Source organism: Budorcas taxicolor, chromosome 2, assembly GCF_023091745.1.
Source record: "Budorcas taxicolor isolate Tak-1 chromosome 2, Takin1.1, whole genome shotgun sequence".
NCBI classification, from domain to species: domain Eukaryota; kingdom Metazoa; phylum Chordata; class Mammalia; order Artiodactyla; family Bovidae; genus Budorcas; species Budorcas taxicolor.
Window position 1 is genome coordinate 41,536,608 of NC_068911.1, and position 24,704 is coordinate 41,561,311.

At 66.2% G+C, this 24,704-nt stretch overlaps 5 protein-coding genes across 7 annotated transcripts in view; 3 read left to right on the top strand and 2 right to left on the bottom strand.

The window, feature by feature from the left end:
• The first annotated feature begins 49 nt into the window (after positions 1-49).
• SPSB3 (splA/ryanodine receptor domain and SOCS box containing 3) lies at positions 50-5,679 on the top strand. 2 transcript variants are annotated; one of them, XM_052659576.1, is made up of 7 exons: positions 50-128; positions 1,331-1,468; positions 4,013-4,187; positions 4,260-4,447; positions 4,530-4,632; positions 4,704-4,829; positions 4,921-5,679. In XM_052659576.1, the coding sequence occupies exons 2-7, from the start codon at positions 1,343-1,345 to the stop codon at positions 5,238-5,240; spliced, it is 1,038 nt and encodes a 345-aa protein (XP_052515536.1). In that variant the 5' UTR covers positions 50-128; positions 1,331-1,342; the 3' UTR covers positions 5,241-5,679. The 2 variants fall into 2 exon arrangements, with proteins under 2 accessions (XP_052515536.1, XP_052515543.1); XM_052659583.1 differs by lacking the exon at positions 50-128 and adding an exon at positions 186-647.
• On the bottom strand, positions 2,864-9,081 carry EME2 (essential meiotic structure-specific endonuclease subunit 2). The gene is made up of 9 exons (XM_052652478.1): positions 8,727-9,081; positions 8,413-8,549; positions 7,963-8,055; positions 7,265-7,356; positions 7,005-7,098; positions 6,761-6,876; positions 6,423-6,612; positions 6,089-6,342; positions 2,864-5,683 (listed from the first exon to the last, which is right to left on the bottom strand). Exons 1-8 carry the CDS (start codon positions 9,079-9,081, stop codon positions 6,172-6,174), a joined length of 1,248 nt encoding a protein of 415 aa, XP_052508438.1. The 3' UTR covers positions 2,864-5,683; positions 6,089-6,171.
• MRPS34 (mitochondrial ribosomal protein S34) lies at positions 9,036-10,306 on the top strand. Its single transcript, XM_052635467.1, has 3 exons — positions 9,036-9,400; positions 9,549-9,591; positions 9,681-10,306. Exons 1-3 carry the CDS (start codon positions 9,080-9,082, stop codon positions 9,971-9,973), a joined length of 657 nt encoding a protein of 218 aa, XP_052491427.1. The 5' UTR covers positions 9,036-9,079; the 3' UTR covers positions 9,974-10,306.
• A 267-nt stretch (positions 10,307-10,573) lies between these two features.
• NME3 (NME/NM23 nucleoside diphosphate kinase 3) lies at positions 10,574-11,812 on the top strand. Of its 2 annotated transcripts, none has more exons than XM_052636291.1 (5): positions 10,574-10,655; positions 10,770-10,900; positions 11,013-11,114; positions 11,183-11,287; positions 11,391-11,812. In XM_052636291.1, the coding sequence occupies exons 1-5, from the start codon at positions 10,610-10,612 to the stop codon at positions 11,457-11,459; spliced, it is 453 nt and encodes a 150-aa protein (XP_052492251.1). In that variant the 5' UTR covers positions 10,574-10,609; the 3' UTR covers positions 11,460-11,812. The 2 variants fall into 2 exon arrangements, with proteins under 2 accessions (XP_052492251.1, XP_052492250.1); XM_052636290.1 differs by having other exon boundaries at positions 11,183-11,295; positions 11,391-11,809.
• A 28-nt stretch (positions 11,813-11,840) lies between these two features.
• Positions 11,841-24,704, bottom strand: part of MAPK8IP3 (mitogen-activated protein kinase 8 interacting protein 3) — a 44,274-nt gene continuing 31,410 nt past the window's right edge. Inside the window, exons 10-33 of the mRNA XM_052636292.1 lie at positions 23,462-23,473; positions 22,664-22,681; positions 21,463-21,520; positions 21,038-21,190; positions 20,263-20,344; positions 19,111-19,241; positions 18,624-18,680; positions 18,363-18,533; positions 17,651-17,777; positions 17,359-17,454; positions 17,091-17,249; positions 16,464-16,629; positions 16,064-16,246; positions 15,774-15,963; positions 15,559-15,675; positions 15,406-15,486; positions 15,249-15,316; positions 14,988-15,136; positions 14,490-14,661; positions 14,302-14,415; positions 14,093-14,131; positions 13,732-13,911; positions 13,469-13,618; positions 11,841-13,375 (exon numbers count right to left, since the gene is read on the bottom strand). Coding sequence (XP_052492252.1) covers positions 13,254-13,375; positions 13,469-13,618; positions 13,732-13,911; positions 14,093-14,131; positions 14,302-14,415; positions 14,490-14,661; positions 14,988-15,136; positions 15,249-15,316; positions 15,406-15,486; positions 15,559-15,675; positions 15,774-15,963; positions 16,064-16,246; positions 16,464-16,629; positions 17,091-17,249; positions 17,359-17,454; positions 17,651-17,777; positions 18,363-18,533; positions 18,624-18,680; positions 19,111-19,241; positions 20,263-20,344; positions 21,038-21,190; positions 21,463-21,520; positions 22,664-22,681; positions 23,462-23,473 — 2,795 coding nt within the window. The 3' untranslated portion in view covers positions 11,841-13,253. The remainder of the gene's footprint in view (positions 13,376-13,468; positions 13,619-13,731; positions 13,912-14,092; positions 14,132-14,301; positions 14,416-14,489; positions 14,662-14,987; positions 15,137-15,248; positions 15,317-15,405; positions 15,487-15,558; positions 15,676-15,773; positions 15,964-16,063; positions 16,247-16,463; positions 16,630-17,090; positions 17,250-17,358; positions 17,455-17,650; positions 17,778-18,362; positions 18,534-18,623; positions 18,681-19,110; positions 19,242-20,262; positions 20,345-21,037; positions 21,191-21,462; positions 21,521-22,663; positions 22,682-23,461; positions 23,474-24,704) is intronic.

Sequence of the window (24,704 nt, forward strand, 5' to 3'; positions counted from 1 at the left end):
GAGTGCTCTGCGGGACCAATGCGGCGCGGGGGGCGGACCGCGGGGCGGGGATTGTTTACGTCTTGCTCCGGAGCGGAAAGTAGGTCGCAGCTGGCCCGGCTGAACGCGGCGGCGCGGAGCGGCTGCAGGTGAGCGGCGGGCCTCGGCCGCTCCTCCCCGAGTATTCCGGGCTCTGCTGCCCCGCCTGGATCGGGACCGCACCGCACCCGTTGGCCTCGCGGAGCTGCGGGCGGCGCGGCCGGCGCGCCTTTGTTCTGGCGGCGGCGGCGGGGCCAGAAGAGGCGGGAGAGGCTCTGCGCCGCAGGCCGGGCGGGGCGGCGGGTGGGAGGAACCCCGCGACCTCGCCGACCCTTAGACAGTGCGATGCCCGACGGAGAAGCGACCCCTGCTGCAGCGGGGTCGTCTCGGGGCCGTGCATCCCGCGTGCACGGCCTGGCGCCTTCTGTTGCCGTGGCGGTGGCGGGCGGGGCTTAGGCCGGGCCCGCCGTGGCCGACTCCAGTAGCGAACTCGGGTCTGCAGACGGGCTCCCATCCCTCAAAAGCTGTGCCTGCGCGCGTCCCCTGCCGTCCCTCGGGATCGTGGCGGGGGACAGTCCCGGCTCTCCTGGGGAATTTCAGTACAAGATCCCAGAGATCGACTTGTAACTGTAAGTCGGGCTTGGAAGTTGAGAGCCAAAGAGGGGAGGGGAAAGCGTTCTGGGCAAAGGGCTGGAAAGAACCAGCAGCCGGAACAGGGCCGGAACTTGATGGGCTTGGTAGGATTTTGCATTTTATCCGGAGAACAATGGCAAGCCCTGAGAAGTTTATAACTCGCTAATTAAAAAATTTTTAAGATTTGTGTTTCGAAAAAGCTGGGTTGTAGTGAATGAAGTGGGCGGAGCCGGAGCGGAGGAGTCCTGCCGGGGTTGGGGAGGTGCGGTAGCGGCAGATGGTTCAGGACACCGTTGGAGGTGGTATGGGGCGTGGATGGTCGTGGTGGGAGGAGGTGTTGGGATGACTGCTGTGTGTCTGGCATGAGGAACTGGGAGGATGGAGATGCCATTTGTCAAACTGGACACTGGAGGAAGGGCAGGCAGGGCTTGAGATGCCTGAGGAATGGGTAGGCAGGACACTTGAGTTCCTGAGGCCAAGCTCAGAGAGGGCCCTTTGAGAGTCATGGATGTCTGGATGGTGTTCCATGCTCTCTACCTGAGTGTCATCAAGGTGCTTGGATCCTGGAGCGAGGTACAAGCTTGTGAAGAGAGTTCCAGACCTGGGTGGGCCAGCACAGGCTGTGGGACCTACTGGTGTGCTGCGTCTTTCTCTGCTCCGACCCTGTGGTTTCTTCCAGCTCCTGTCCACCATGGCCAGGCGCCCGCGGAGCAGCAGAGCATGGCATTTTGTCTTGAGCGCAGCCCGCCGAGATGCGGATGCCCGGGCTGTCGCTCTGGCAGGGACTGCCAACTGGGGCTACGACTCTGATGGGCAGGTAGGTTCCAGTGGGTGAGATCGGCATGGCTGGACAAAAGTGAGGAGACCCGCAGAGCAGGCACTGCCTGAACTGAGATGGGAAGGGAAAGATGGCCCTGTGGGCAGAGGACGAGGTCATCTCGGCTGGACCAGTAGCTGCATGTGCTGTTTCTGCTCTCCCAAGCACTTCACGCCAGTTAAGGACACATGTGGCCTTGTGTGGTAGGACCCCAAGGCAGATATGTTTCTCTGTAGTGGGTGTCCGTGGGTACTTTGGTCAGTTCACTTACAAAAACGTTTCCATTCTATCTATTCAGCCCATTACAAGGGTGGTTATTGTTATCTCCAAGTGCAACTTTTTGGACATTTCCTCTGCCTGTTGAAGTCTGTGTTCTATATATGTGTATATGCACCTGAAAAAAAGAACTTTGATTCTTAAAGACGACCAGTATTCCTGTGCCTTCCTGTGCTCAGGATCCTGAGCTCTGCAAGGCCCAGGAACACAGGCCGTGAGGAGGGGGGCTAAGCTGTCTATCTGCAGGGTAGGTTCCTGAGGTCCCTCAGGGACCTGGGGCTTTGCAGCAGGAGCCTTGTGGCACTGACCCTGCGGGGGGCTGTATGCACTCTGTGTCTGCAGTGGGGAGCCTCACAGTCAGGTTCCTGAACCTCTCATGGCAAGAGCTGGGCTTCGGCTCTGCCCTGAGTCACCCCCGCTGTTCTTGGGGATCTCTAACTTGGCTCTGGTCTGTTACCCTCACCCAGCCTTGGTGCCCTGGCTCAGCCAGGTGTCTTTGGGGGGACAGATGTCTCTCCCCCCACCTCCAGCATGAGGGCAGCTGAGAACCTGGAACCACCAGGCTCTGGGGGGGAATTGGAGCTGGTGGTATCCTGGGCCCCCTTCCCGGGCCTCCCTTAGCTCCCTGCCCAGGCCAGCAAGAGGCCCCGGCCTGCATTCCTGTCCCGCCTCCAGCTTCCACTGACCACGTGGCCCGGGCAGTCTTTCCTGCCTGCGCCTGCCTTGCTGGCTCATTGCTGTGGGATGTGGGAAGCGTCCAGGGGCTGGAGGCGCGGTGTCTGACACGCACTTGCAGCTTGTCCTGTTGTCCAGCAGCCCTGAAGGCTGCACGCACACATCGCTGCCCCTGCTGCTCTGAACTCTCTGTGCAGCTTGTGGAGAGGCCGGTTCTGCTCTCTGTGCAGGGGGTTACGTGCTGGATGCCAAGCGTGGGAACTCCAGGGCCAGCGGTGCTCAGGTCTGCACCCCGGCTTGGGGAGGGGTGTCTCCTCCCGCAGCAGGGAGCCTGCCTGTTCCCCAAGAGCCAGGTGCTGGGGGCCCTCAGCCTTTCCGTGGGTGCCCGTCTGATGGGCTCGACCTCCTCGCTCACTGCCCGGCCTCTGCGTTGCTTCCCTCCTGTGTTGTGCTCAGGGCTGAGTATGATCAAGCAGGGACTCCATCCTGGGGGGAGGAGGCAGGTGTGCAGGGAGCCGACAGGAAGGAAGAGGACACAAAGCCCAGGCCTGGCAGAGCCTCTTTGAACCGGTATTCAAGAGAGATCCAGGGGCGAACAGACCCCACCCCGACCCCAAGGGGACAGGGTGGGCAGGACAGGGGGCCGTGTGGGGTTACTGATGCTGTCTGAGGAGGGTAAGTCTGTTGACTTTGCTCTCAGGGGAGCAGAATCTCAGGTCTGAATAGGTCCACTGGACTGCTGTGCAGAGGGCATTTTGGGCCAGAGGGGCACCCAGAGGCCAGGAGAGTGAGGGCAGAGGCCTGAGCCTGACCAGGAGGCCAGGCCAAGCTGGGAGAGTTCAGCGCAGGCACGTGGAAGCGGTCTGTGCCCTGGGCCCTTGCTGGCTGGCTGGGGTCTGGAGCCCAGGTGGGTGTTTGGAGGCACCCTAGCTGGCTTTCAGGAGGGTCTGGTCAGCTGGTCTCCGGAACCTGACCAGTTCAGCCTTGGCGTCTGGTGCTGGGCTGACATCGGGCCCCTAAGGCTTAGAGTCTGTCCTGTGAGGACTGAGCCCCCGTGCAGAGGGCCTGCGACCGCAGGGCTCCCTCAGCAGGGCCCTGTGATGGGGGTTGAGCTGCCCTGGGCACAGACGGGGAGCCGCAGTCTGGGCCAGGTGTGCAGGCCCTGCCACAGCAATCGGGCCCCAGGAGCCCAGCTGCTGCTCCAGGGAGACCAAGCTGCCTTCGTTAGGTCAGTGATGGGCTTTGCCACGGGCTCCCCTGTGTATCCGTGACCTAGGAGCTCTTGACCTTGAGGGATGGCTGAGTGTGCAGCCCCGCCGGGGGCTGATAAGCCACTGGGCCTCCAGGGCTCTCAACTCCATTCCCAGGAAGCTTCCTCATGGTCGGCCTTTGAGGAGGAGGCCAGAAGAGGTGTCCGTGGTGGCAGCGGCTGGCTGTGTACCGGGGCCGTGGTGGTCCTCTGGAGGCCAAGCCCCAGCTCTCTTCCTTGGGACGTCCGGCTGTTGAGCCATGGGCCTGCAGCGGGGCAGGTGGGTGGAGGGTGGCTGGGCCAGTGCCGGCAAGTTGGGCGGCGACATCTCCTATGTCCTTCAGCACAGTGACTCAGACTCCGACCCTGAGTGCGCGTCCCTGCCGTCATCCATCCCCAGCGCCGTGCCCGTGACTGGGGAGTCCTTCTGCGACTGTGAGAGCCAGAGTGAGGCCTTCTGCAGCAGCCTGCACGCCGCCCACCGGGGCCGGGACTGCCGCTGCGGCGAGGAGGACGAGTGTGAGTGCCGGGCCGCGGCGGGCGGGGCCACGGGGTGGGCCAGGGCTCAGCCGGGGCCTCTCGCTCTCGCAGATTTCGACTGGGTCTGGGATGACCTGAACAAGTCCTCGGCCACCCTGCTGAGCTGTGACAACCGGAAGGTCAGCTTCCACATGGAGTACAGCTGTGGCACGGCCGCCATCCGGGGCACCAAGGAGCTGGGGGAGGGCCAGCACTTCTGGGAGATCAAGATGACGTCACCCGTCTACGGCACGGACATGGTGAGTGGCTGGTGGGGCCAGGAGGTGGGGGTGCTGCCAGGCGCCTTGGTCCCCTGCCCCCTCTGCCCGCCCCCGTTCCCAGATGGTGGGCATCGGGACGTCGGACGTGGACCTGGACAAGTACCACCACACATTCTGCAGCCTGCTCGGCCGGGACGAGGACAGCTGGGGCCTCTCCTACACAGGTGCGTAGGGCCCGGGCGGGCGGGGCTGGGGCCCCCAGGCTGTGGGGCTCACCCGACCCTGCTACCCCCAGGCCTCCTCCACCACAAGGGTGACAAGACGAGCTTCTCCTCGAGGTTCGGCCAGGGCTCCATCATCGGTGTGCACCTGGACACCTGGCATGGGACGCTGACCTTTTTCAAGAACAGGAAGTGCATAGGTGAGGCCGAGACCTACTGTGGCCCCAGGGAGCAGGGTCAGAGCCCCTGGGGGGGCTGAGTGCCCTGAGGCTGTTCCTCCCGCTGCCCCAGGCGTGGCGGCCACGCAGCTGCAGAACAAGAGGTTCTACCCGATGGTGTGCTCCACGGCGGCCAAGAGCAGCATGAAGGTGATCCGCTCGTGCGCCAGCGTCACCTCCCTGCAGTACCTGTGCTGCTACCGCCTGCGCCAGCTGCGGCCCGGCTCGGGGGACACGCTCGAGGGCCTGCCCCTGCCGCCTGGCCTCAAGCAGGTGCTGCACCACAAGCTGGGCTGGGTCCTGAGCATGAGCCGCCAGCCCCCCGAGCCCTCGCCCTCGGCCAGCAGCCCAGAGCCCCGGCGCTGCCAGCGGAAGCGCTGCCGAAGGACCTAGCCTGCTCCCTGATCGAGACCCCCGGGGCTGGGACGGCGTAGTCCCCGCCCCTGCCTGTGGACTGCCCCAGGGCCGCCGAGGGGAGGACCGAGCCGAGGTTTGTCCCGCTGCCCCTCTGCTGCCTGAGGTTGGGATGGGCCTCACCACAGGGGCTCCCGGCCGTTAGCCCTGTGACCCCAAGACCCAGCCTGTCTGCTCTGGTGCTGGGCATGAGAACAGCTGCCGCCCCAGCGCATCTGGGTTCAGGTCTGGGGGGCTGGCAGGGAAGGGGCTGGGGGCCTATGGGCTGCTGCCTGCGAGGAGGACGCAACTTGAGAGGTGGGCTCTCCCTGGCACCACCGGCCTCACGTTTTTCTTAACTTGCTTTGCATGTTGTCAGCTCTGTTCCTCCTGTCTGGGGCTGAAAGTGACCATAATAAACTCGAAGTCTGATGTCCACCTGCCTATAGAATGAAGTGGGTCAAAGTGAGGCCTGGGGCTCACAGGTGTCTGCGCTTGTCTCCTCTTGGGGCCTCATGATACCCTGGGGAGAGGTAGCCTGGTTCTCTCCTCCCTCTAAACTTGTCTTAAAAATGAAGGTACTTCCCCCCCAACCTCCTGGTGATGGGAGTTTCCCCTGTGGGATCCGAGGCCCCTGCAGCCCTTCCTGCTGGTGCCAGCTGTCTACCAGCCCCTCGGCCAGCGTGCATGCCCAGGGCACGTGAGCCGCACCCCCAGCCGTCTCTAGACCTTCCGCAGGCAAGAGAATTTTCTTCTCCCAGTTACACAAGATTTCTCTCTGCCGCCCCCTCATCCCCCAGCTTGGGGTCAGACCTGACTAAGCCCCGGGTTCAGGGCGCACCACCCACCGTGGTTTGCCACGGGTCCCCTGGGAGGCTGTGTTCACTCCTGCCTGCAGGCGGGGGAGGCCCTGTGCAACCCACGGGCCTGCTCAGGAGCCCAGGTCCAGCAGGAGGTCGGGGTCAGTGGTGGTCAGGAAGAGGCAGATGCGGCGGGAGAGGTCGGGCCCCACCCTGCGGGGTGGCGCTCGCTTGCCCGTCTTCACCGGGAGGTCAGCCAGCAGGGCCAGGCGCTCCTGCTCCGTGCCACAGGCCACGTACGCCTAGGGAGGGCGCAGGGGTGAGCGGCAGGCCTTGGGAGCCGGCCCCCGTGCCTGGGGTCTGGGTGAGGGCGGGCACCTACCTGCTGCAGCAGGCGGGGGGATGGGAAGGCGCTGACAACGGCATCGGCCACGGCTGGGCTGACGCGGTTGAACTGCCTGAACTGCTGCCACCAGGCCCCCCGCAGCCCCATGCCGTCTCTGGCCACTCGCTCGCCTGCCGTCCAGCGCCCAGAGGTGCAGAAGGGGAAGGCCCCAGACTCCCGGGCCTGCCTGGGGAAGGGGTGCAGGGAGGTGCTAGAGGCTCCTCGCCTCTGCTGAGCACCCCGTCCCCCGCTCAAGCGAGCCTGGGACTGCTCGGCCCTTGGACACTGCCGCCCCCACCCCCCCAGCAGCTCCCAGAAGGGAGAGGGTCACGCACTTGAAGGGGCGCTGGGCGAGGGCTTTGGTGAAGGCGCACACGTGTTGGCTCAGCTCCTGCCAGGAGGCCACCAGCAGCACGTCCACGTTCGCCCAGAGCTGCAGGTGCACCAGGGCCTAGGTGGGAGTGACCGCGGTGTGGGGCACAGGGTTCCCCAACACATGCCCCCACAGGCCACACGAGCCCCCGATGCGCCCTGGACAGCAGCCAAGGACCAGGCCCCAGGCCCACCTGACTGCCTCACCTCCTCCACCTCAGGCCAGCCGACCGCCGCCTCAGTGCCAGTGACCGCTGGATGCTCTGGCTGCTGTGTCTCCTGGGCGGTGGGCTGCTGAGACCTGGGCAAGATGGACCATCCCTCTGGCCCCCCCCGACTCTCCTCCCTCCCCACAAGCTGCCCAAGGGAGGGGGTCAGCTGTGATGCCAGCCCCCAGAGCCACCCCGCCTTCCCCCGAACCCTCCTATCCTGGTGAGGCGGGCCAAGGGTGTCAGGGTGACTAGTACCACAGGTAAGTGTCCAGCCCGATGACAGCTAGATGGAGACAGGCAGGGCTCTCAGGTGTGACCCAGGGCACGGAACAGGTCGGGCCACATACCTGCAAGCCAAGGAGGCTCACCTGTTCCTCAGGGCTGTGGCAGGCGGGGTCCACCGGCCAGCGCCAGCTTGCAGGAAGCAGAGGAGCCAGCCCAAGAAGGAGCCCTCGGTGCTGGGAGGGGCGTGGTGGACTCCTCCGCCCGGCCCGCTCTTCAGAAAACCAGCCCTGTGCTTCCCACAGGAAGGTCTACAAAAGTCCCCAGGCACATCCCAGGCGCCTAGAAGACTTGGGCTGAAGCCCCCTCCCCATTCCTGGCCCACCTCTGCCTGGCACAGAACAGGTGCTTGATGAACTGTGAACCCTGAGATCCAGGGCCTGGCAGAGGATCCGACCTAAACACACTCTGGTGCAAACGTCAGCTGAGAGAGCAAGCCCTATTTCTCCCCTGGCTGGATTGTGGGGTGTCACAAGACCGACTGCACAGCCAGCCTGCGGCCCTGGTCCCCAGGCCCCCACCCCTAACTTCTGACTCAGGGCTCAAGAGTACCTGCCTTATCGTGGCTTCTACAGCCCAGCGGTTTCCCCCACTTCAGCCCTGATGCCCAAGGCAAAGCTCCCAGCCCTGCCATCTGCTGACAAGGCTCTTTGCCCGCTCCCCCGCCGCACCTGGGTCAGCTGGACAACGCCCCGCACAAACTCTTCAGGCTCCAGCAGCCGCAGCACGTGGGGCTCATCCTCAGCCCACACCTCAGGGGGCACCTGGGGAACATGGGGGGCGCTGCTGCCCACCCCGGGCCACAGTCCGTGCCCCCAGGAGTGCCGGGGCTCACGCAGGTTCTCCCAGGACTGCTCTCCACCAGCCCAGCGTCCCGACTTCTACTAACACGGACCCAGAGTGCCAGGCGGCTACGCCTGCGGCCACAGCCTTGGACGGGCGGGAGGGCCGGTCCCTCAGCGCGGCCCTTCCTTCAGGCTCTAGGTCCCAGCCTTGTACAGCCTTCTCCGCGACCCCCATTCCAAGTTCACTGCTCTGGGAAACGTGCCTCTCAGAGCAGCTCTGCCACGTGAAACACCCAACCCCGGGCTGCACTCGGCCCCCACCCCCGGGACACTCACACCGCGCGGACAAGGGTCTGGGCTCGCTCGGCTCCAGCGGAGGCTCCGCGCCGGGCGCTGCGGCTCCGCGCGGGGCTCACAGCCCAGGGCGTGCAGGGCCTCCATCAGGGTGTCGGCACCGGCGTCTTCCAGGACGGCTGGGACGGGGCGCAGGGGGGCCGGCGGTCACTGCTCCCTCCCACGCGCGGGCACCAGACACCCACCGCCCGGACAGCGCGCTGCCAGCACTGACCCCCGGCTGGCTCCCAGGGCGCAGGGAGGAGTCCGTCCAACAGGGCCCAAGGCCGTTTTCCCACCCGGGCGGCTCCCCGTACCTGGGTCCACGAGCACCGCCAGGCGACGCACCACCTGCCCGGGCCGCAGCCGCCGCAGCGCCTCGGCCGCCGGCCTGCGCTCTCCAACCGGGTCCCGGGCCCTCGCGGGGGTCTCCGCGCCAGCCGGGCCCTCGGCGTCCGAATCCGAGATCTCCCACGTCGGAGGCCGCCACTGCCCCGGGCCTCGGCGGACGCCCCCGGCCCTCCCGAGCCCAGCCCTCGCCATGGCCCGCCCGGCCCCTTCTCCGCTTCCGGCCGCGCCCGGACTCATTTGCGGAGGACACCCGCCGCTTCCGGCGCCAGGCGTGGCGGCGGCGGAGTCTTCCGGCCGGACCGAGGAAGCCTCCCTGGCCATGGCGCGCAGAAAGGTGCGGCCGCGGCTGATCGCCGAGCTGGCCCGCCGTGTGCGGGCCCTGCGCGAGCAGCGGGAGCGGCCGCGCGACTCGGTGCGCTACGCCCTGGACTACGAGACGCTGATACGGCCGCACTCGGGCCGCAAGCTGCCCATGCGAGCATGGGTCGACGTGCACCGCGAGAGTCGGCTCCTGCAGCTGCTCGGCCGCCTTCCGTTCTTCGGCCTGGGCCGTCTGGTCACGCGCAAGTCCTGGCTGTGGCAGCACGACGAGCCGTGCTACTGGCGCCTCACGCGCGTCCGGCCGGACTACACGGCGCAGGTGCGCGCATCCGGAGCTCCGCGCCGCTCCCGGCCCCGCGGGGCTCCCGCGCCTCCCCTGCGCGCCACTGAGTGGGAGGAGGTCTCCGGTTGCCCGACCCCTGGGCGAGCGCTTTCCGAGCTGACCTCCTCCCCCACTTGCTTTACAGAACCTGGACCACGGGAAGGCCTGGGGCATCCTGACCTTCAAAGGTAAGGTGTCGGAGACTCGGTGGGGAGGCTGCCCGCAACAGGTTGTTCCGGCAACGTCTGAGCGAGGGCCCTCGGTCTCCTCTCCCCAGGAAAGACGGAGAGTGAGGCCCGGGAGATCGAGCAGGTCATGTACCACGACTGGCGGCTGGTGCCCAAACACGAGGAGGAGGCCTTCACCTCTTTAACGCCGGCGCCAGAGGAGACGCCGTGCCCCGTCCCCTACCCGCCGCTCCTCCGGGCCATGATTCTAGCAGAGCGACAGAAAAACGGAGACCCCAGCACGGATGAGCCCATGCTCAGCCTGGAGAGGATACGCACTGATCCCTGGGACTATCCTGAGAATCTGGAGGCGAAGAAAAAGACCAAGGGCACCGCAGTCTAAAGTGCGGGAGCGGACAGGCTGCCCCAAGGGTGCAAGACAGTGGGCACCCCTTTGGGTCACACCTGAATCAGCCCCCCTGGTATCTTGGATCTGACCTCCCCGCCGACTTGTCGAGGATCTACGTTTTCTTAGAAAGGGTGCGGTCTGCACCTTGTCTCCTCTGTCCCGGCTTCACCAACTCGCAGATCTGACTGCCAGAAGTGGCTCCTGGGGGCACGCTGGAAGCAGCAGGGCAGCAGGTGTGGAGCCCTGTGCTGGCCTGTCGCTTCCACCTTGGCTCCCCTTCCCACGACCCGGGCAGAAACTGAACGCGAATAAAGACACATGAAGTAGCCTGGGATGTGGCTTCTTTTGAGTTTGGGGTTGGGGGACCAAAGCGGGCTGGTGGCAGGGCTTCGGGAAGGAACAGGCTGTCACTGCTGCTTACGGCCGTTGATGCGGAGACCCGAGGGGACTGGGGCGGCCCGGGCGCGGCCGTAGAGGTCCCGGTGTGGTCCTGGACGGCAGGCGCCGCCTCGCTAAGCCCACCGAGGCTGCGGCTCCCGGCGACAAGGCCGCTTTAAGCATAGGCTCCGCCCCGGTCCGCGCGCCGCCCCCGCCTCGGGCCCGCGCCGCCCGCGCCCCGCCGTCGCCATCATGATCTGCCTGGTGCTGACCATCTTCGCCAACCTCTTCCCGGCGGGTGAGCGGCGGGGGCCGGGCCACGCGGGGCAGGGAGGGGGTGCGGCCGGGCTGGGCGGGCCGGGGAGGGGGTGCAGCCAGGCCTGACGCGCCCCGACCCCGCCGGTCCCCGCAGCCTATACCGGCGTGCACGAGCGTACCTTCCTGGCCGTGAAGCCCGACGGCGTGCAGCGGCGGCTCGTGGGCGAGATCGTGCGGCGCTTCGAGAGGAAGGGCTTCAAGCTGGTGGCGCTGAAGCTGGTGCAGGTGAGCGCCGGGGTCCCCAGCCGTGGGGAGCGGGGCGGGGTCTACGGGCGTGGGGCGGGTCCCCGGGGGCCAGAATCCCCCGAGCACGCGGCCTGTCTCCCTACCTCCCCAGGCTTCGGAGGAGCTGCTGCGGGAACACTATGCCGAGCTGCGCGAGCGCCCCTTCTTCGGGCGCCTGGTCAAGTACATGGGCTCCGGGCCGGTGGTGGCCATGGTGAGTGTCGGCGGGCGGGCAGGTGGGCGGGACGCTGACCCGGCGCTGACCTCCGACCCTGTCGGCAGGTGTGGCAGGGTCTGGACGTTGTACGCGCTTCCCGGGCGCTCATCGGAGCCACGAATCCGGCCGACGCCGCGCCCGGCACCATCCGCGGCGATTTCTGCATTGAGGTCGGCAAGTAAGTCGGGTTCCGACTCTCCCAACTGGGCTGCGCGGGGCCCTGACCGAGCTCTGCCTGCTCCGGGCTGTGCTCATGCCGCCTCTCCCGCACAGGAATGTGATTCACGGCAGCGACTCCGTGGAGAGCGCCCGCCGCGAGATCGCACTCTGGTTTCGCACTGACGAGCTCCTGTGCTGGGAGGATAGCGCGGGGCACTGGCTGTACGAGTAGCCGGGCCTCTTGGGCAGGTGTGCCAGTCCGAAGAGGGCTGCGGCTGACCCCGCGCTCTCCAGGCCCCACCCCAGAGCTGTGGTAGACCCGCAGCAGCCTTCCCGAGCGCAGGTGGTTGCCCGCCTGCCGAGTTCTGGTTGCCTTCCTCCCCTGAATGGGGTTCTCAGGCGCCTCGGCCCAGCCCGCGCCCGTTTACAGCTCGCCTGCAAACGCACCAGGGCGCAGCTCTGGTACTTGGCTTGTCCCGGCATTTGTTTTTATAATAAACGGAAGAAAACTTTTGTGCTCCAGTTGGTTTGGGCACAGGGACACAGAAGTATGGTGTTAAGACATTTATTACATACAGAGCAGACACGTAGGGTCACTTGCAGGGCCAAAGCCTGAGGAGAATCGTCCCAGCCCCTTCCCCTGGCTGCACCCACCCGGCTCACCCCCAGGTCGCTTCAGGCCCCCTGAGGACAGAGAGGGACTTGATGGACATCACAGTGGAGAGTGGCAGGGCGTGGGGAAAGCCTGCAGCGGTACCGGCTGGGCTCGGGGGCAGGTGCCCAGGGTCTGTGCTTCTCTGTGGGAGGGGGTGGGCTGCAGGGCCTGGGGCGACCCTGCCCAGCGCCTGGAGGAACAGGAGTAAGGCCTGGGCGGGGGGGTAGCAGTCCAGGGCAGTGCCCCTCAGAGCAGCAGGCACGGACGCCTAGCAGCTCCTCTCCTTGGCCCTTGGCCTCTGCTCATGAGCCTGTCATCAGGGCCCTCATGGGAGCAGGCCGCGCCACCGGCCCCAGGCACTTAGTAGCGTGTCTTAGGAGCGGGCTCCTTGGAGACTGCACTGGAGGCAGGCCCTGGAGCACTCCTTCCCATCACCCTGAGGCTGAGCCTACATCCAAGGACTGACCCCAGGAGAGGCCAGGGCCCCCCCGTTCTTCCTGAGGCCTGGGCCTGCCCTGGCAGCCTGAGAAATCCCACCCTAGGGGCTTCTGAGAAGGGTGGGACTCAAGGGGCCTGCTCCTACAAGGTGGGTCTTTGCCCAGGTTGAGCCAGTGGGGAGGGGAAGATAGGTCAGTGAGGGCCTAGCACATGGGATGATCACAGGGCTCGAGCGGGATGAGGGCGTCTGTCTGTCTTCTTGAGCAGCTGCCCCAGAAGCTTGGTTACGTGCTTTCATGCCAGTTCCCAGGGTGGCAGGGGTTGGGGTGGGGGAGAGCCCAGGGAAGGTGAGCAGCTGGGCCAGCTCCCTGAGGGTTGGAGCCCCGCTCTTGTGGACAGCAGTCAAAGGCAAGTGGACCAAGGGTGGCAAGACTCAGCAGGGTTGAGTCCCTGCTTGCCCCCCGGGGGGACCCTGGGAGAGAGTGATGGGAGTGGGGGACTCAGGGTGGAGCCGGGGCCACCTGTAGGGGTGTGCCCCGGCCTGACCCCCCCTGGGGTTCTGCCTCGCTCTGGCCCTGCAGTGCCCTGGGCCTGGAGGACTTAGGGCCAGGTGCCGGCCAGGAGCTGCTGGGGGGCCGGTGTTCCAAGAGGCTCTGCAGCCTCCCTGGTCAGAACGCCACCCGCTCCCTGCCCCACCCCCAGCCAGACCCGCTGCTCTGCCAGCTCGCAGGGGGAGGCCCCGGGCCTCAGGTGAAAGCTGCAGGTTGAGAGGTCAGAAGTGGGGTGGACGGGCGCCTGGCCGCCCCGGGGTGGCGGTGGGCAGGTGGGCGGGGCGTATGTACAGGTGCGGGCGGCGTCGGGCGGGCAGGGTGGAGGGGCGCAGCTCACTCGGGGGTGTAGGACACCTGCCACACGATGATGTGGCTGCGCTCGGCCTTGGACAGCACCGGCTTCACCTGGCTGACGTCCCCCACGCCCTCCTCCGGCTCGTCGTCCTCGCCGTCGCCTGAGGAGAGCATGGCTGCTTGAAGGGGCCGCCCACCCGTGAAGGGGCCTCCGGCCCAGGACGCCCCGGCCCCGCCCCGCGTTGCGCCCTCACCAATGCGGAAGTCGATGTAGCCCTCCCCACCGCTCAGCACCAGCACGTTCTTCAGCTTCTGGGCCTCGGCATCTGCGGCAGGAGCGGCGGGCCCAGGGCCCTCGGAGGGGCTGTCAAGCACGCTGCCATTCAGGGTGGCCAGCACATTCCCTGCCGATGGCACAGGGCCTTAGCGGGGCGGCAGGGACCCCGCGGGGTCTCCTGCCAGAGCCTCGCTGCAGCCCTCGGGGTGGGGTGGGGTTGGGGGGGTGCCAGGAGCTCACCTGGCACCGAGACGAAGAATTTGACTGCGTCCCGGTGGCCGTGGAAGCAGAGCTGCGCCTGCGCCATGGAGCAGTAGGGGATGAAGCTGCTGGCTGCCCGGTCGCTGCTGTCATCCCCGTACACGTGGATGACGCCGCCGGGGCGGGCCCCCTCTCCCGACGTGGGGGACGTCTTGTTGGCTGAAGAGAGAGGGGCCGGGGGTGCTGAGCCTGCACACTGGGTGGGTGGGCCTTCCAGCAGGTGAGGGATGGGGTGGGGCCTGCCTGGGGCCCACAGCTGAGCCAAGGGCAAGGCCATCTCAGCCCCAGGGCGTCCAGGATGGGGGCCTCCTGAAAGTGAAGGCAGGCACTTTGGACTCACCTCGCAGCCCCAGGAGCTGGCCTCGGTGCAGGACCACGGCTGGGGAGGGTGAGGGCAGGGCAAGGAAGGGAGAGAGACAGGTGGTCACAGAGGAACTGGGCAGAGGGGGCTGCGCCCGGGCAGCCCGCATCCACCCATGTCCTGGCAGTGCGCCCGCCCGGGACCCTAACGTGCGCCCACCATCTCCGCAGGCACCTGGGGGCACTCACTCTCAGTCAGGGGGATGGAGATGACGACTCCATTGCCGGTGCCCACCCAGAGGCGGTTGCCCGCAATGAGCAGGGCCGTGATGCGCACGAAAGAGAAGCCCAGCTTTCCCGTGCCTGTGGGAGCAGGGGGTGGTCAGCGGGGCGGCCTCGGGGGACCCCCACCCCACACGCTGGCCGGCCGCCCTCACCCAGCATCTTGCTGACGTAGGGCTCGATGTCCACGTCCTGCAGGTGCTGGTGGGTGTGGGCGTGGTAGAGCCGCAGTGTGGAGTCCAGGCGGATGGACACCCAGACCCCGTCGCCGATCCATGCCAGCTGCCGCACCTGGCTCTCCCGCCGTGGGTGGGCATCGAACGACTTCTGTGGGGTCAGGGCAGCCCGTCAACGGGGCGGGGTCCCTGAAGCTGCCACAGCTGAGGCAGCTCACAGCCGCCTTTCAGGGCCTCATTGCCCTCTCCTCTTGGGGGCCCCGGGACCTCCCCACAGCTGTGCCAAGGGAGGTGCCTGGGGCCTGTGCAGACTGCGACTGCTGGGTCAGAGGGAAGCAGCAGGTGGGCTCCAGGCAGATGGGCATTCACAGACCGGCTGCCCTTTGCTGGCCCATGACCTCGGACAAACCAGTCGCCCCCTGAGGGCGTTTCCTGCGACCCCACGAAGCCCCACGTGGGGAGCCCTGCCGCACTCGCCTCGATCTGCATGGTCTTGGGCTGGATGACGTGCACCTTGTTCTTGTAGCCACACCAGACGCGGTCGTGCACGACGGCCATGCAGCGGATGGAGTGGTGTGGGTGGCCCAGGTCCATCAGGTGGTAGTTGCTCAGGTCCCACTGGCCGTCTGCACAGAGCCCGCGAGCCCTGCTCAGGCCTGGCTGCGCTGCCTCTGCTCACACGGGGGTCCCGCCCCGAGGGGATGTCAGGCCCCCCCGCACCCTCAAGCCAGCTCTCACCTTCACCCCGGTGGAAGATGGCCAGGGTCCCATCGGCCAGAGCCACCAGCACGCGCCCCTTCACGTGCCTGTGACGGGAGGGCAGGTGGGCGGTGAGCTGGGCTCAGGCCACTGCCCGCAGCCCTCCCTGCCCACCCGCCCCGGCGGGGTCACGCACACCAGGCTCAGCACCGAGTCCTTCAGCTTGATGGAGTGCAGACACTTCTTCCAGCTGGCCACAGCTGAGTGCACATAGAGCCTGCAGGAGGAGGCCGGTGGGCGGGGGTGCCCGGGGCACCCTCCCCACCCTGACCCCCGTGGCCCCGCCTACCAGCCGTTCTGGGCTCCCAGCCACATGGTGGGCGCGGCACTGGTGCTGCCTGCGGGGTCCCCGCTGGGCTCCGGCTCGGGCTGCACGCCGCTCACGTCAGCCTCTGGCCCGTTCTCACTGTGGGGAGGATGGTGGCTCCAGGGAGGTCCATGGAAGCCTGGCCCTACCCCTGCCAGTCCCCCCCATTCCCGCTGTCCCATCCTGAGAGAGCCTACCTGTCAGGCTGGGCGCTGGGGGGCGGGGTGGGGGCCGGGTCTGTAAAGACATGCTCCGTGAGGGGCCCAGGCCGCACAGCGGCTGCCTCTGCCTCGCTGGGCCCTGCATCTGGCACCTCTGTGGCCTCCGTGGCCTCCTCCGTGGATGGAGCCGGATTGACCTTCCCATTGGCGACAGCCGACACCTCCCCTGTGGAAGGGAGGGGTGAGAGGAGATGGCCACAGGCCTGGCCTGGGACTCACCCTGGCCCTCGTCTAGCACCAGGGTGTCCCTAGGGCCCAGGACTCACCCTGGCCCTTGTCCAGCACCGGGGTGTCTCCCCGGGAGGAGCAGTTGCTGCGTGGTACGTTGCAGCGCGTGGCACAGCCCACCAGCGTGATGCCCGCCAGCACCCCATCCGTGCCTGAGTCCTCGGGGTTCACGTCGCTGTCCAGGAAGATCTCCCCTGGAGGGTAGTCGCCATCGCTGGCGGCTGGAGGGAGTCATAGCCGTCACCCCGTTCTGAGGGGCCCCCGTGACACCCCCCAGCTCCAGTCCCAGTGTGGGTGTCGGGAGGGAAGGGGCTGCCTGTGACGCCACCCCATCTCCTTGTCCCGGGTGAGCACCACACTGGGGTCTCCGCCTCTGTCAGCGACAGGACGGGGCAGTGAGCTCTCCCCGGATGCCCGCCCTGGGGACCCAGCACCCACCAGGGATGCTGGAGATACAGAGCACGTGGGCATTGCACACGGTGAACTGGTCCACGACGGTGCCCGGCTGGTTGGCGTCGATGACCACCACTTTGCTGGTGGTCAGCGTGCTGGTGAGGATCCACACGCGGCTGGAGGTGGCATCTGCCTCGGGGAGCTCCTTGGCCTGTTTCCAAGCACAGGGACAGGCTGGGGCACCCACTACTCTGGCAGCAATGGGGGCCAGTGAGCGGGCCCCACAGTCTCTCAGGATCTGGCCTTGCCCATGGCCTCAGGGCACCTGAACACCCTCCCCTGTGTCCAGCAAGAAGGCAGGACTGTACTCTGTGTCTAGGTCCAGGCACTCAGAGCCTCACCTCCCCAGAGGAAAGCTAAGTTCCCAGCATTAAGGCGCTGACTCCTACCTCAAGCCTGGAGGTGCAGTGAAGCCCCAGCATCCAGCCCCTAGCCTAGCTCCCCGGCGGGCAGAGACTCCAGCCCGGCTGCCCTAAACCTCCGCCCCTCCTCGCTGCCCCGCCCACCCTCAGCGGACCTCAGGTGAGCCGGGTCTCAGGCCACTGTCCCCAGCTATCCTCCAGACTGGGCGTGGCGGAGCCCTCTGGACGACAGGACGCCCGCTACCCTGACCTTCTTCTTCTCGGGGGACGCGTGGTTGCTCTTGGCCTCTCCTTCCACTTCCCGGTCGCAGGTCAGAGGGTCGCGGCCCGGTGTGGGCTTGACTCCATTTCCAGGGCCGTCCTCACTCAGCTTCCAGCCGCTCAAGTTGACGCCCGCGGCACACCACAGCTGGGGGAAGGCAGCCGTGAGGGCGGGGAGCCGGCCTCCCCCGGCTTCCCCGCCCTCGTGGACGTCGCTTCTGGGGGCCTCTGCCGCCCGGCGCGCTCCGGAGCCTCACCTTCATGGTCGGGTCCTTCTCCACCAGCGGGCGGCAGTACACAGGTACCGGCACATTCTTCACGCGGGAGTCCTCCTGGCCGCCGTTGGGGCTCAGCTGCAGGGACAGGGCAGCGCGCGCTGTGGGCGCCAGGCCGGGCTGGCTCACCGGTGTGCGGCTGCTGCGTGCTGCCGGCTGGCGCACTTGGGACCGCCCTGCCCCGCCCACGCCCCGCCCCAGCTTGTACCTGGGACCCCGCCCCGCCCCAGCACCTCCTTGTACTTGGGGGCCCGCCCACGCCCCGCCCCAGCACCTGCTTGTACTTGGCCGGCAGACTCCAGCCGCAGGCCTGCAGCCGCCCGTCGTCATTGCGCACGTGCTCGCGCACCTGGCGGTACTGCTCGCGCTTCTGTTCCCGCCGCGCGGACGACGTGCAGTCGCTGGCGGGGAAGGGCGGGCGGGTCACTAGGTCTGCGGGAGGGCGCCTGTGCCCCGGGGCTCCCCCTCCTGGACCTGCACCGCCCTCGCCAGGCACGCATCTGACGGCTCAGAGGCCACTCCAGCAGCTTGCCCCGGCCCAGGTGTCCCTGTCGCCGTCACCCACGGCCGTCCCCCTTCCTTCCCCTTCCCTTCTGGGGAAACCCCCCCAGTCTTCTGACCTGGCACAGAATTCCCCATTCGGCCCTGGACCCAGATTCTTAGCTTCAAAACTAAGGACAGCACAAAATTCCAGACACAAACTCATTCCCCAGGAAGAAGCTCAACGCTGCAAGAAGAGTTCCTGTCAACTCCGAGAACCTCTGTGGAGCAGAGGGTGCAGGAGCCGCCCGGTGGGGCTAGGGTCGCTTCTGGCTGCCTGGTGGGGGTCACTAGAGGAGCAAGGCCCAGCCCCTGGGACCATGCGGAGGGAGTGGGGGGAGCATGGCCTCGGCCAGGGATGCTCAGTGCTCCCATGGGTGTGCATGCCTCAGTGGGACCCCAGAGCAGCACGGTGGGGGCCAGAGGGGAGGGCCCGGGAGACTCACTCATCTGGGAAGAACTCCAGGGGCCGGCTGCCCGCTGCGCTCTGGCACATGCCGTGGTTCCGGCGCTGGCTGAAGCCGGCTGTGGTGGGTGACTTGTAATGGATGTTCACAGAGGGGTAAGACCGCTTGGCCGGAGGCGGGCTGGACGAGGAGCTGAAGAGGCGGCTGAAGCTGCCGGCGAGGCACAAAGAGTGAGGGCAGGCCCGAGGGGCAGCCTCCCCAGTGGCCACTGCCCACACCCGCCCATAGCCCCCAGCTCACAACTGCCAGATGGTGGACTTCTTCTTCTCCTGGACAGACGGGTGCTCGCGGGATGCTCTGCAGGGAAGGGGACGGGGAGAGGCCCTGCTCAGCCCAGCCCAGCCTGACTCTACCCTGCCCAGTCCAGCCAGCCCCCGTGCCATCACTGGGCCCTCCTGCCTCCCTTGCTTCAGACCCTCCCCTGGACACAAGCACGGGAGCATCAGACGAGAGGGGCTCCTGGGTGTTACCCATCACTTCCTAGAGGGACCCTGCCACGCTGGCCCCTCTCTAGCCCCAGCCTCTCTTTAGCCCAGAGGGTACATCCACTGGCCAGACCAGGGCTGCACCGGAGGCCTGGCTCTGCTGGCCCCTGCAGACCCACCAGGGAGGCCCTGGCACCCTCAGTCCTTCGGGAAGAGAGGGGGAGGGGAGGTCAGCCGCAGTTCCCTCCCCAGGACCTCTGAGAGCGATCCTCACCCCCGACCACAGGAGCCTGGAGGCCCACCTGATCATCTCAGTCCACCGCACGGCCTCCTGTAGCTCCATCAGCCGCTCTTTGTACTGGTTGCGCTCCATGAGCACACGGGCCATCTCCACTCGCGTGAAGCGGCGGCGCTGCGCCATGGGGATTTTGTCCTGCGGGGAGAGTGCCTCTGCTCAGCGGTGAGGGGCCGCCTCCGGGAGTGGGCGCACCCCAGGGTGGCTTCCCCATGGGCTCAGGCAACACAGTGGGGAGGGCTGGGCTCGGGACAGCACCACCCACCCAGAATGGGTCCCCTTCTTCCTAGAAGGCCACATGGCACACTCCAGGGCCACTACGCGATATGTTTTCCTAGAAGCTCCTGGCAATCCCAAACGCCTCCATCAAGGCTAACAGGTGGGACTGGCCCATGGGCACAGCAGTAAGAGAGGATCTGGGGAGGTCTGGTGAGCAGGACCTGGGTCACTACGTCAGAACTCATCGCTTGAGGTACCGGTGAAGCTGCTGTCCCTTTCAGAACCGTGTCCTCATGCAGCCCTACTTGGGGTCGCCCTCCCTGAGTGCCCCCACCACTGGCACTCAGAGTTCACAGCTGTGCTTGCAGCCTCAGGCGCAAGGCACCGATCGGGTGCCTCCCCCACCAGGCCCCAGGTGGGTGGGCCTTGGGGAGCGGCAGCTGCCCAGGACACCTGTGGCTCTGTCCCCTCCTAGAGTATCTGGAGGTGGGGGCCGCATAGGGTGGGCCAGGTGAGAGCTAGTTTCCCAGGTGCTGGCTGTGGAATTGGTCTCCCGATAGGTGTGTCACATGACCCCACAGTAACAGCTGATGAGTGTGAGGTTAGCATCCAAACGTCACCTCAGGTTAGAGGCCCAGGACCGCCCTCTGTGTAAGGAGGGCAGCCAGGTCGCTGGGCCAGGTGAGCGGGGGGAGCCTGCCCGTGACTGCGGGCAATCCACAGCTGCTAGGACCTGGGTGAGGTGGCATCCCACAGGAAGGGGGGCTGGTTCTGACCTCATAGAGTCCAGGGTGGGGGTGCTGCTGCTGGGTGCAGGCTTCACACAGTAGATACGAAGAGGGCCCAGAGACTGGAACTAGGGCATCCCGCTGACCGCCCCATCGCGCCCCGCCCCGCCCCCGCGCCCCACCACGCCCTGCACGTTAATAGTGGAATATACCAATTCTGTACAGAGACAGCTGCTTACATCCTCCACCTCTTCTTTGGGTTCACGGTGGGCAGTGATGGCCTCCGACTTCACTCTGTGGGATGAGGACGGGAGTGGGGCGGCAGTGAGGCCCCCAGGGCACCGACGGGGCTGTATCCCACCTCTCAGCTGCTCGCAGGGCTCTCCCCTCAAGCTATAGGCCCTGAGCATTCCTGCCGGAGCCCTGGGGCCCCCCACACCCCTGCCCATGTGCTCCCCGAAGCCCGGCCAAGGAACAGGACCTCCAGTCAGCCGGCCAAGCGCTGGTGGGAAGGCAGTGCTGGCCAGGGGAGACCTGGCCCTGAGCCCCACAAACCCCGCATAGGCGCCCCCTGCCTCGGGCCCGCCCCTCACACCTCCTCACACCTCCCTTTCCTGTCTGCAGCCAGAGGCACCCGGTCGGGAGAGCGGGGTGACGATGGAGGAAAAGGCCACAAGGAGGTGCAGAACGCTGAGGGGGTACCCCAGCCCTTCCTGGGCTGACTGAGGGCGAGGGCAGGGGGATCGCCGGGACCCACAACGGCTAGAGGCCCTTTCCCCTCTCCCCTCCTCCTAAGCGAAAGGCCGCGTGTGAGCGCGGCGGGAAGGGCCGGCTCAGCCGCTGGATGAGGGACACCCACGAGGGAGCGCTGTCCCTCGTGCAGGACTCCCGCAGGCGACAGGAAGGCGCGCCCAGGGCGGGGCCGGATCCCGCCCTCCATGCCCGGCCCCGCCCCCACGGGAGCCCCGCCCCACGGGTCATGCCCACCTCCTCAGCTCCTCCTCCAGGTCTTTGATGCGGTTCTCCAGTCTGAGCTTGGCCTGCCTGGCGGCCTCCAAGTCCCCCTTCAGCGCCTCCTGCTCCCCCGACAGCTGGTCCACCTTGGCGATGAGGTCGTTTTTCACCACGTTCAGAGCGTTTCTTTGAAAAGGCAGAGAAAAACGAGCTGCTGTGTGCATTAAGGGATGGGCTCTCAGAGGTGGCTGCCCACCCTGGTGATCTGAGCACATACACCCTGGTCCCAAAAGTGAATGAGGGGTGACAGGTGGTGGTGAGAGGCTGTGACCCCTGCCACCCTCCAGGAGGGTGGGCTCAGGCTAGTGGGTCCAGGTTCTCCCTGCAGGCCACCCTGCAGGCTGGGTGGCTGTAGCTGTTACAGGAGCCCCTGGCCCGTGGAGGGAGGGCATTCTTACTTGGTTTCTAGAAGCTGTGAGTTCTCCAGCAGCAGATTCCCCACTTCCTTGCCCATTCCTGAAACAGAGGGCACGGAGTTGTCACATGTGCCTGGTGAAGCCAGACCCTGATGCCCATCCCTGTCTCAGAGTAACAAACGTCCCCCTGGGGGGGGGTGCAGCCCACGCTGGAAGGACCCCACCCCGGGAGCCGCCGTGAGGGGCCAAGGACCGGAGGCCCGAACTGCAGGAAGACACCAGGCTGGGCCATCCCGGGAGAGGCCTCTGCTGGTCACGGCGCAGGCTCTCCACCAAGCAATGCAGTCGGGGAAGGACCTGCTGCATGTGAGCTCGTGGGGTCTTGGCCTGACCTCTGCAGGGCACTGGGCAGGTCCCCGGGTCCTGGTGGACACCGCAGCCCTGGGCTGAATTCTAGAGCTCAGCGATGGGGATTGCGGCTGTCTATTGACATGAATTCTGCGCACCAGCAGGGCCTGGACGGCACCTCAAGAGGACTCTGCACAACCTCCTCCATCTCTGCCCGCCCTGCCCAGCGTCACCACCCTCCCTCAGGAGCACAGAGGCTGCAGTTGTGGTGATGGGACAAGGCCCCGGGCCCAGGGGGAGGGATGGCCCATGGCAGGTACAGCCCTCAGCGGGCTGGGAGCAGACCTGGGACCTGGCCCGAGGGCAGGGCCTGCAGGGGGCAGAGGTGGGAGTGAGGAGGGCAGCGCTCTCGGGGTGGTGCCTGGTGGGGACCCAGGAGGCCACAAAGCCCCAGAGCACAGCTGATCCTTTAGGACAGCCTCCTGCACAGTTCGCCCCACAGCCTAACGCGGCCGTGGCATGAGGTGACCCCGCAGTGTGCCCAGCCTGGATCCCTTGCTGTTTCCGTTCCCAACTCCCCGTCCCCAGCGGGGCCTGCCTGCCCTTCAGGTGGGATGCAGCTGGCCCTGGGCGCAGGCCTTCTGAACTAACAAGGCTCAGAGACACTGAGGCCCCCCTCAATCCATCGAGGGCCTGCTCTGAAGGGGTCAGGTATCCACTCGCCATGCCTGCTGGGGGCCCCACACCCCCGCCCAGAAGCCACAGCCCTGCTGCCCCCACGCGCCCCCCATCAGGCTCAACAAAGCAAATGGCTCGGGAAGCGTGAGGGGGTGTTGAGGAGGCAGAGGAAGCCAGAAGTAGGGAAATGCATACTGAACTGGGGCCTCAGCCTTACCAAAAAAATCATCACGCACTATGGGCGCCATCCCAGTCCCACGGGAGACAGGCGGCCAGGGCGGGAGGAGGAGAGGGAGAGAAGAGAAGCGCGTTAAGCCCGTGTGACGAGCAGGCGGGGGGACGTCAGGGCTACTGCTCGTCAGGCTAGGGGTGCTTGCGGGAGCGGGATGGCAGGGCAGAAAGGTCACCCTTGGGCGACGCAGAGGCCTGCCAGGCCAGGAGCGCTGAGCGGTGAGGGGCCCTCAGGGCGGCCCAGTGGACCTCTGACAGTGACCTCCTGGGAGAGGTGGGGGTTAAGGGCGGGGTCTCTGCAAACGAGGGGGAGCTGTGCCAGGCCCGGTGCCTTCGAGTGGGTGTGTGGGAGATGACCACCTGAGGGTGGTCAGGGCCCCAGAGCCTCTGCTGAGAGCAGGCGGGCAGGCTGTGGCTCACGCGCCCCATGCAGAGGACCCCTGACTTCCAGGCTGCACCCGACAGAGGGGAGACACCACAGAATGGGGCCCGCACGCGGTATCGTTAACTCTCGGCCCTGCGGAAGCTGAAGAGACAGCCTCGGAGGAGAGGCCGGGTCCAGCGCGCAGCAGCTCCCCCTCACTTGTCGAGGTCCCTGTCCGCAGGCCAGTGGAGCAAACCAAAACAAGCTTCGGAGCAGCAGTGGGCTGGCAGCGGAAGCATGCGTGCCTTGGTGGCTGGGGCCGGGGTCGGGTGGGGACGGGCTGCAGCTGGGGTGTCCCAGGGTGCCACCCCTCCACCGGGACGCCACCGCGGGGAAGAGGGTGACAGCAGAGATACACACCTGAGAACTCCCCTGCATCCACGTCCAGCGAGGCACGGAGAGACCGGGGGGTGGGGTGGGGAGGAAGCGACAAAGGTCAATTGGTGACTGAAACCAGCAGAATCAAGAGACTCTTGTTAAAGAAAAAGCAGCAGTGACCAGCCATTTCGGGTTGAAGAGCCCGAAAGAGTATGAGGGGACATCCCCAGGCCCGTGGGTGCCAACTGCCACTCAAGGCAGGGCCCCCGCGGGAAAGGGGAGGCTGGGACAGCACGGCCCTCAGTACCCGGGCCTGGGGTGGGCGTGGCCCTCTCTGCTCCCCCCACCAATCAGGAGGGCCACCCGCCCGTGAGGCCAAGCCTGTGTTGGGGGCTTTGGTGGGTGCTGGGCGTCCAGCCTCATAAGCGCCCCCAGAGTGGGTGAGCTGCCGACACGGACCTGGCCTCGGGGGTGGGGATGGGGCCTGGCCAGCCCAGGTCTAGGTGAAGGGCAAGACCTCAGGTCAAGGACGGCCAGACGACCAGGGCCCTCTCCCTTGCCAGGAGGAAATCACTGAGTCAGGATGGGGTGGGGTGGCCCTTCTTTGTGCCACACTGCTCCCCGCTACCCAGCTGAAGACTTGATGGAATGGTGCGCTTCCATATGGTTCACTTCACGCAGAGAGAAATGGTGTAGTCACCCAACGGAAGTGACAAGCGACGGACTCTGCTGGAGGCGCCACAGTCGCTGCCTCCAGAACCTGGTGTTCTTCTCAGACCTCTATCTACACAGACATCACTGTTTAAAAAACAAAATCTCGACCACACTCTCCATCGTCTTGGGCAACGCTCCAACCATCACCTTGAAAGCATCCACGTGGAGACGCCCCACTGTTTGCCGCAGCTCCCCTGATAGGCGTTTCGACCCAGGGCTGTGCAGGCACCACAGCACGTGCATGGGCTCCTGTGGGCATGCTTGGCCCTATCGGAGGAACAGTGGCCTAGCTCCTGCAGGCCCAGATGGCCTCCACGTCACCCATCAGCTCCCACCGCAGCACGGACAGCACCCACTTCATTTTCATCAATCGTTTGAGGAAAGAGAGTTATCTCTATACTCTCACGGTTCATTTCTGTGTTCTTCCTGAAGTTGAGCAGCTTTTCAGGTTTGTGGGTCCTGTGAATGTCCTACTTTTTTCTCTACTCATTTCCTGTTGTATGTTACTTCTTTTAATGTTAATGATAGAGACCATATATATATATATAGGCTTTGGCCATGAAGAGAGGCG

Coding starts and splice junctions, on each gene's coding strand:
- MRPS34 (XM_052635467.1), top strand. CDS start 9,080: ATGGCGCGCAGAAAGGTGCGGCCGCGGCTGATCGCCGAGCTGGCCCGC. Junction 9,401..9,548: donor GGCCGGACTACACGGCGCAG/GTGCGCGCATCC, acceptor CTTGCTTTACAG/AACCTGGACCACGGGAAGGC. Junction 9,592..9,680: donor GGGCATCCTGACCTTCAAAG/GTAAGGTGTCGG, acceptor TCCTCTCCCCAG/GAAAGACGGAGAGTGAGGCC.
- EME2 (XM_052652478.1), bottom strand. CDS start 9,081: ATGGCCAGGGAGGCTTCCTCGGTCCGGCCGGAAGACTCCGCCGCCGCC. Junction 8,550..8,726: donor GGCGGTGCTCGTGGACCCAG/GTACGGGGAGCC, acceptor GCCCCGTCCCAG/CCGTCCTGGAAGACGCCGGT. Junction 6,613..6,760: donor CTCGCCCAGCGCCCCTTCAA/GTGCGTGACCCT, acceptor CCCCTTCCCCAG/GCAGGCCCGGGAGTCTGGGG.
- NME3 (XM_052636290.1), top strand. CDS start 10,610: ATGATCTGCCTGGTGCTGACCATCTTCGCCAACCTCTTCCCGGCGG. Junction 10,901..11,012: donor TGGCGCTGAAGCTGGTGCAG/GTGAGCGCCGGG, acceptor CTACCTCCCCAG/GCTTCGGAGGAGCTGCTGCG. Junction 11,115..11,182: donor CCGGGCCGGTGGTGGCCATG/GTGAGTGTCGGC, acceptor CCCTGTCGGCAG/GTGTGGCAGGGTCTGGACGT.
- SPSB3 (XM_052659576.1), top strand. CDS start 1,343: ATGGCCAGGCGCCCGCGGAGCAGCAGAGCATGGCATTTTGTCTTGAGC. Junction 4,633..4,703: donor CTGGGGCCTCTCCTACACAG/GTGCGTAGGGCC, acceptor TGCTACCCCCAG/GCCTCCTCCACCACAAGGGT. Junction 4,830..4,920: donor CAAGAACAGGAAGTGCATAG/GTGAGGCCGAGA, acceptor CCGCTGCCCCAG/GCGTGGCGGCCACGCAGCTG.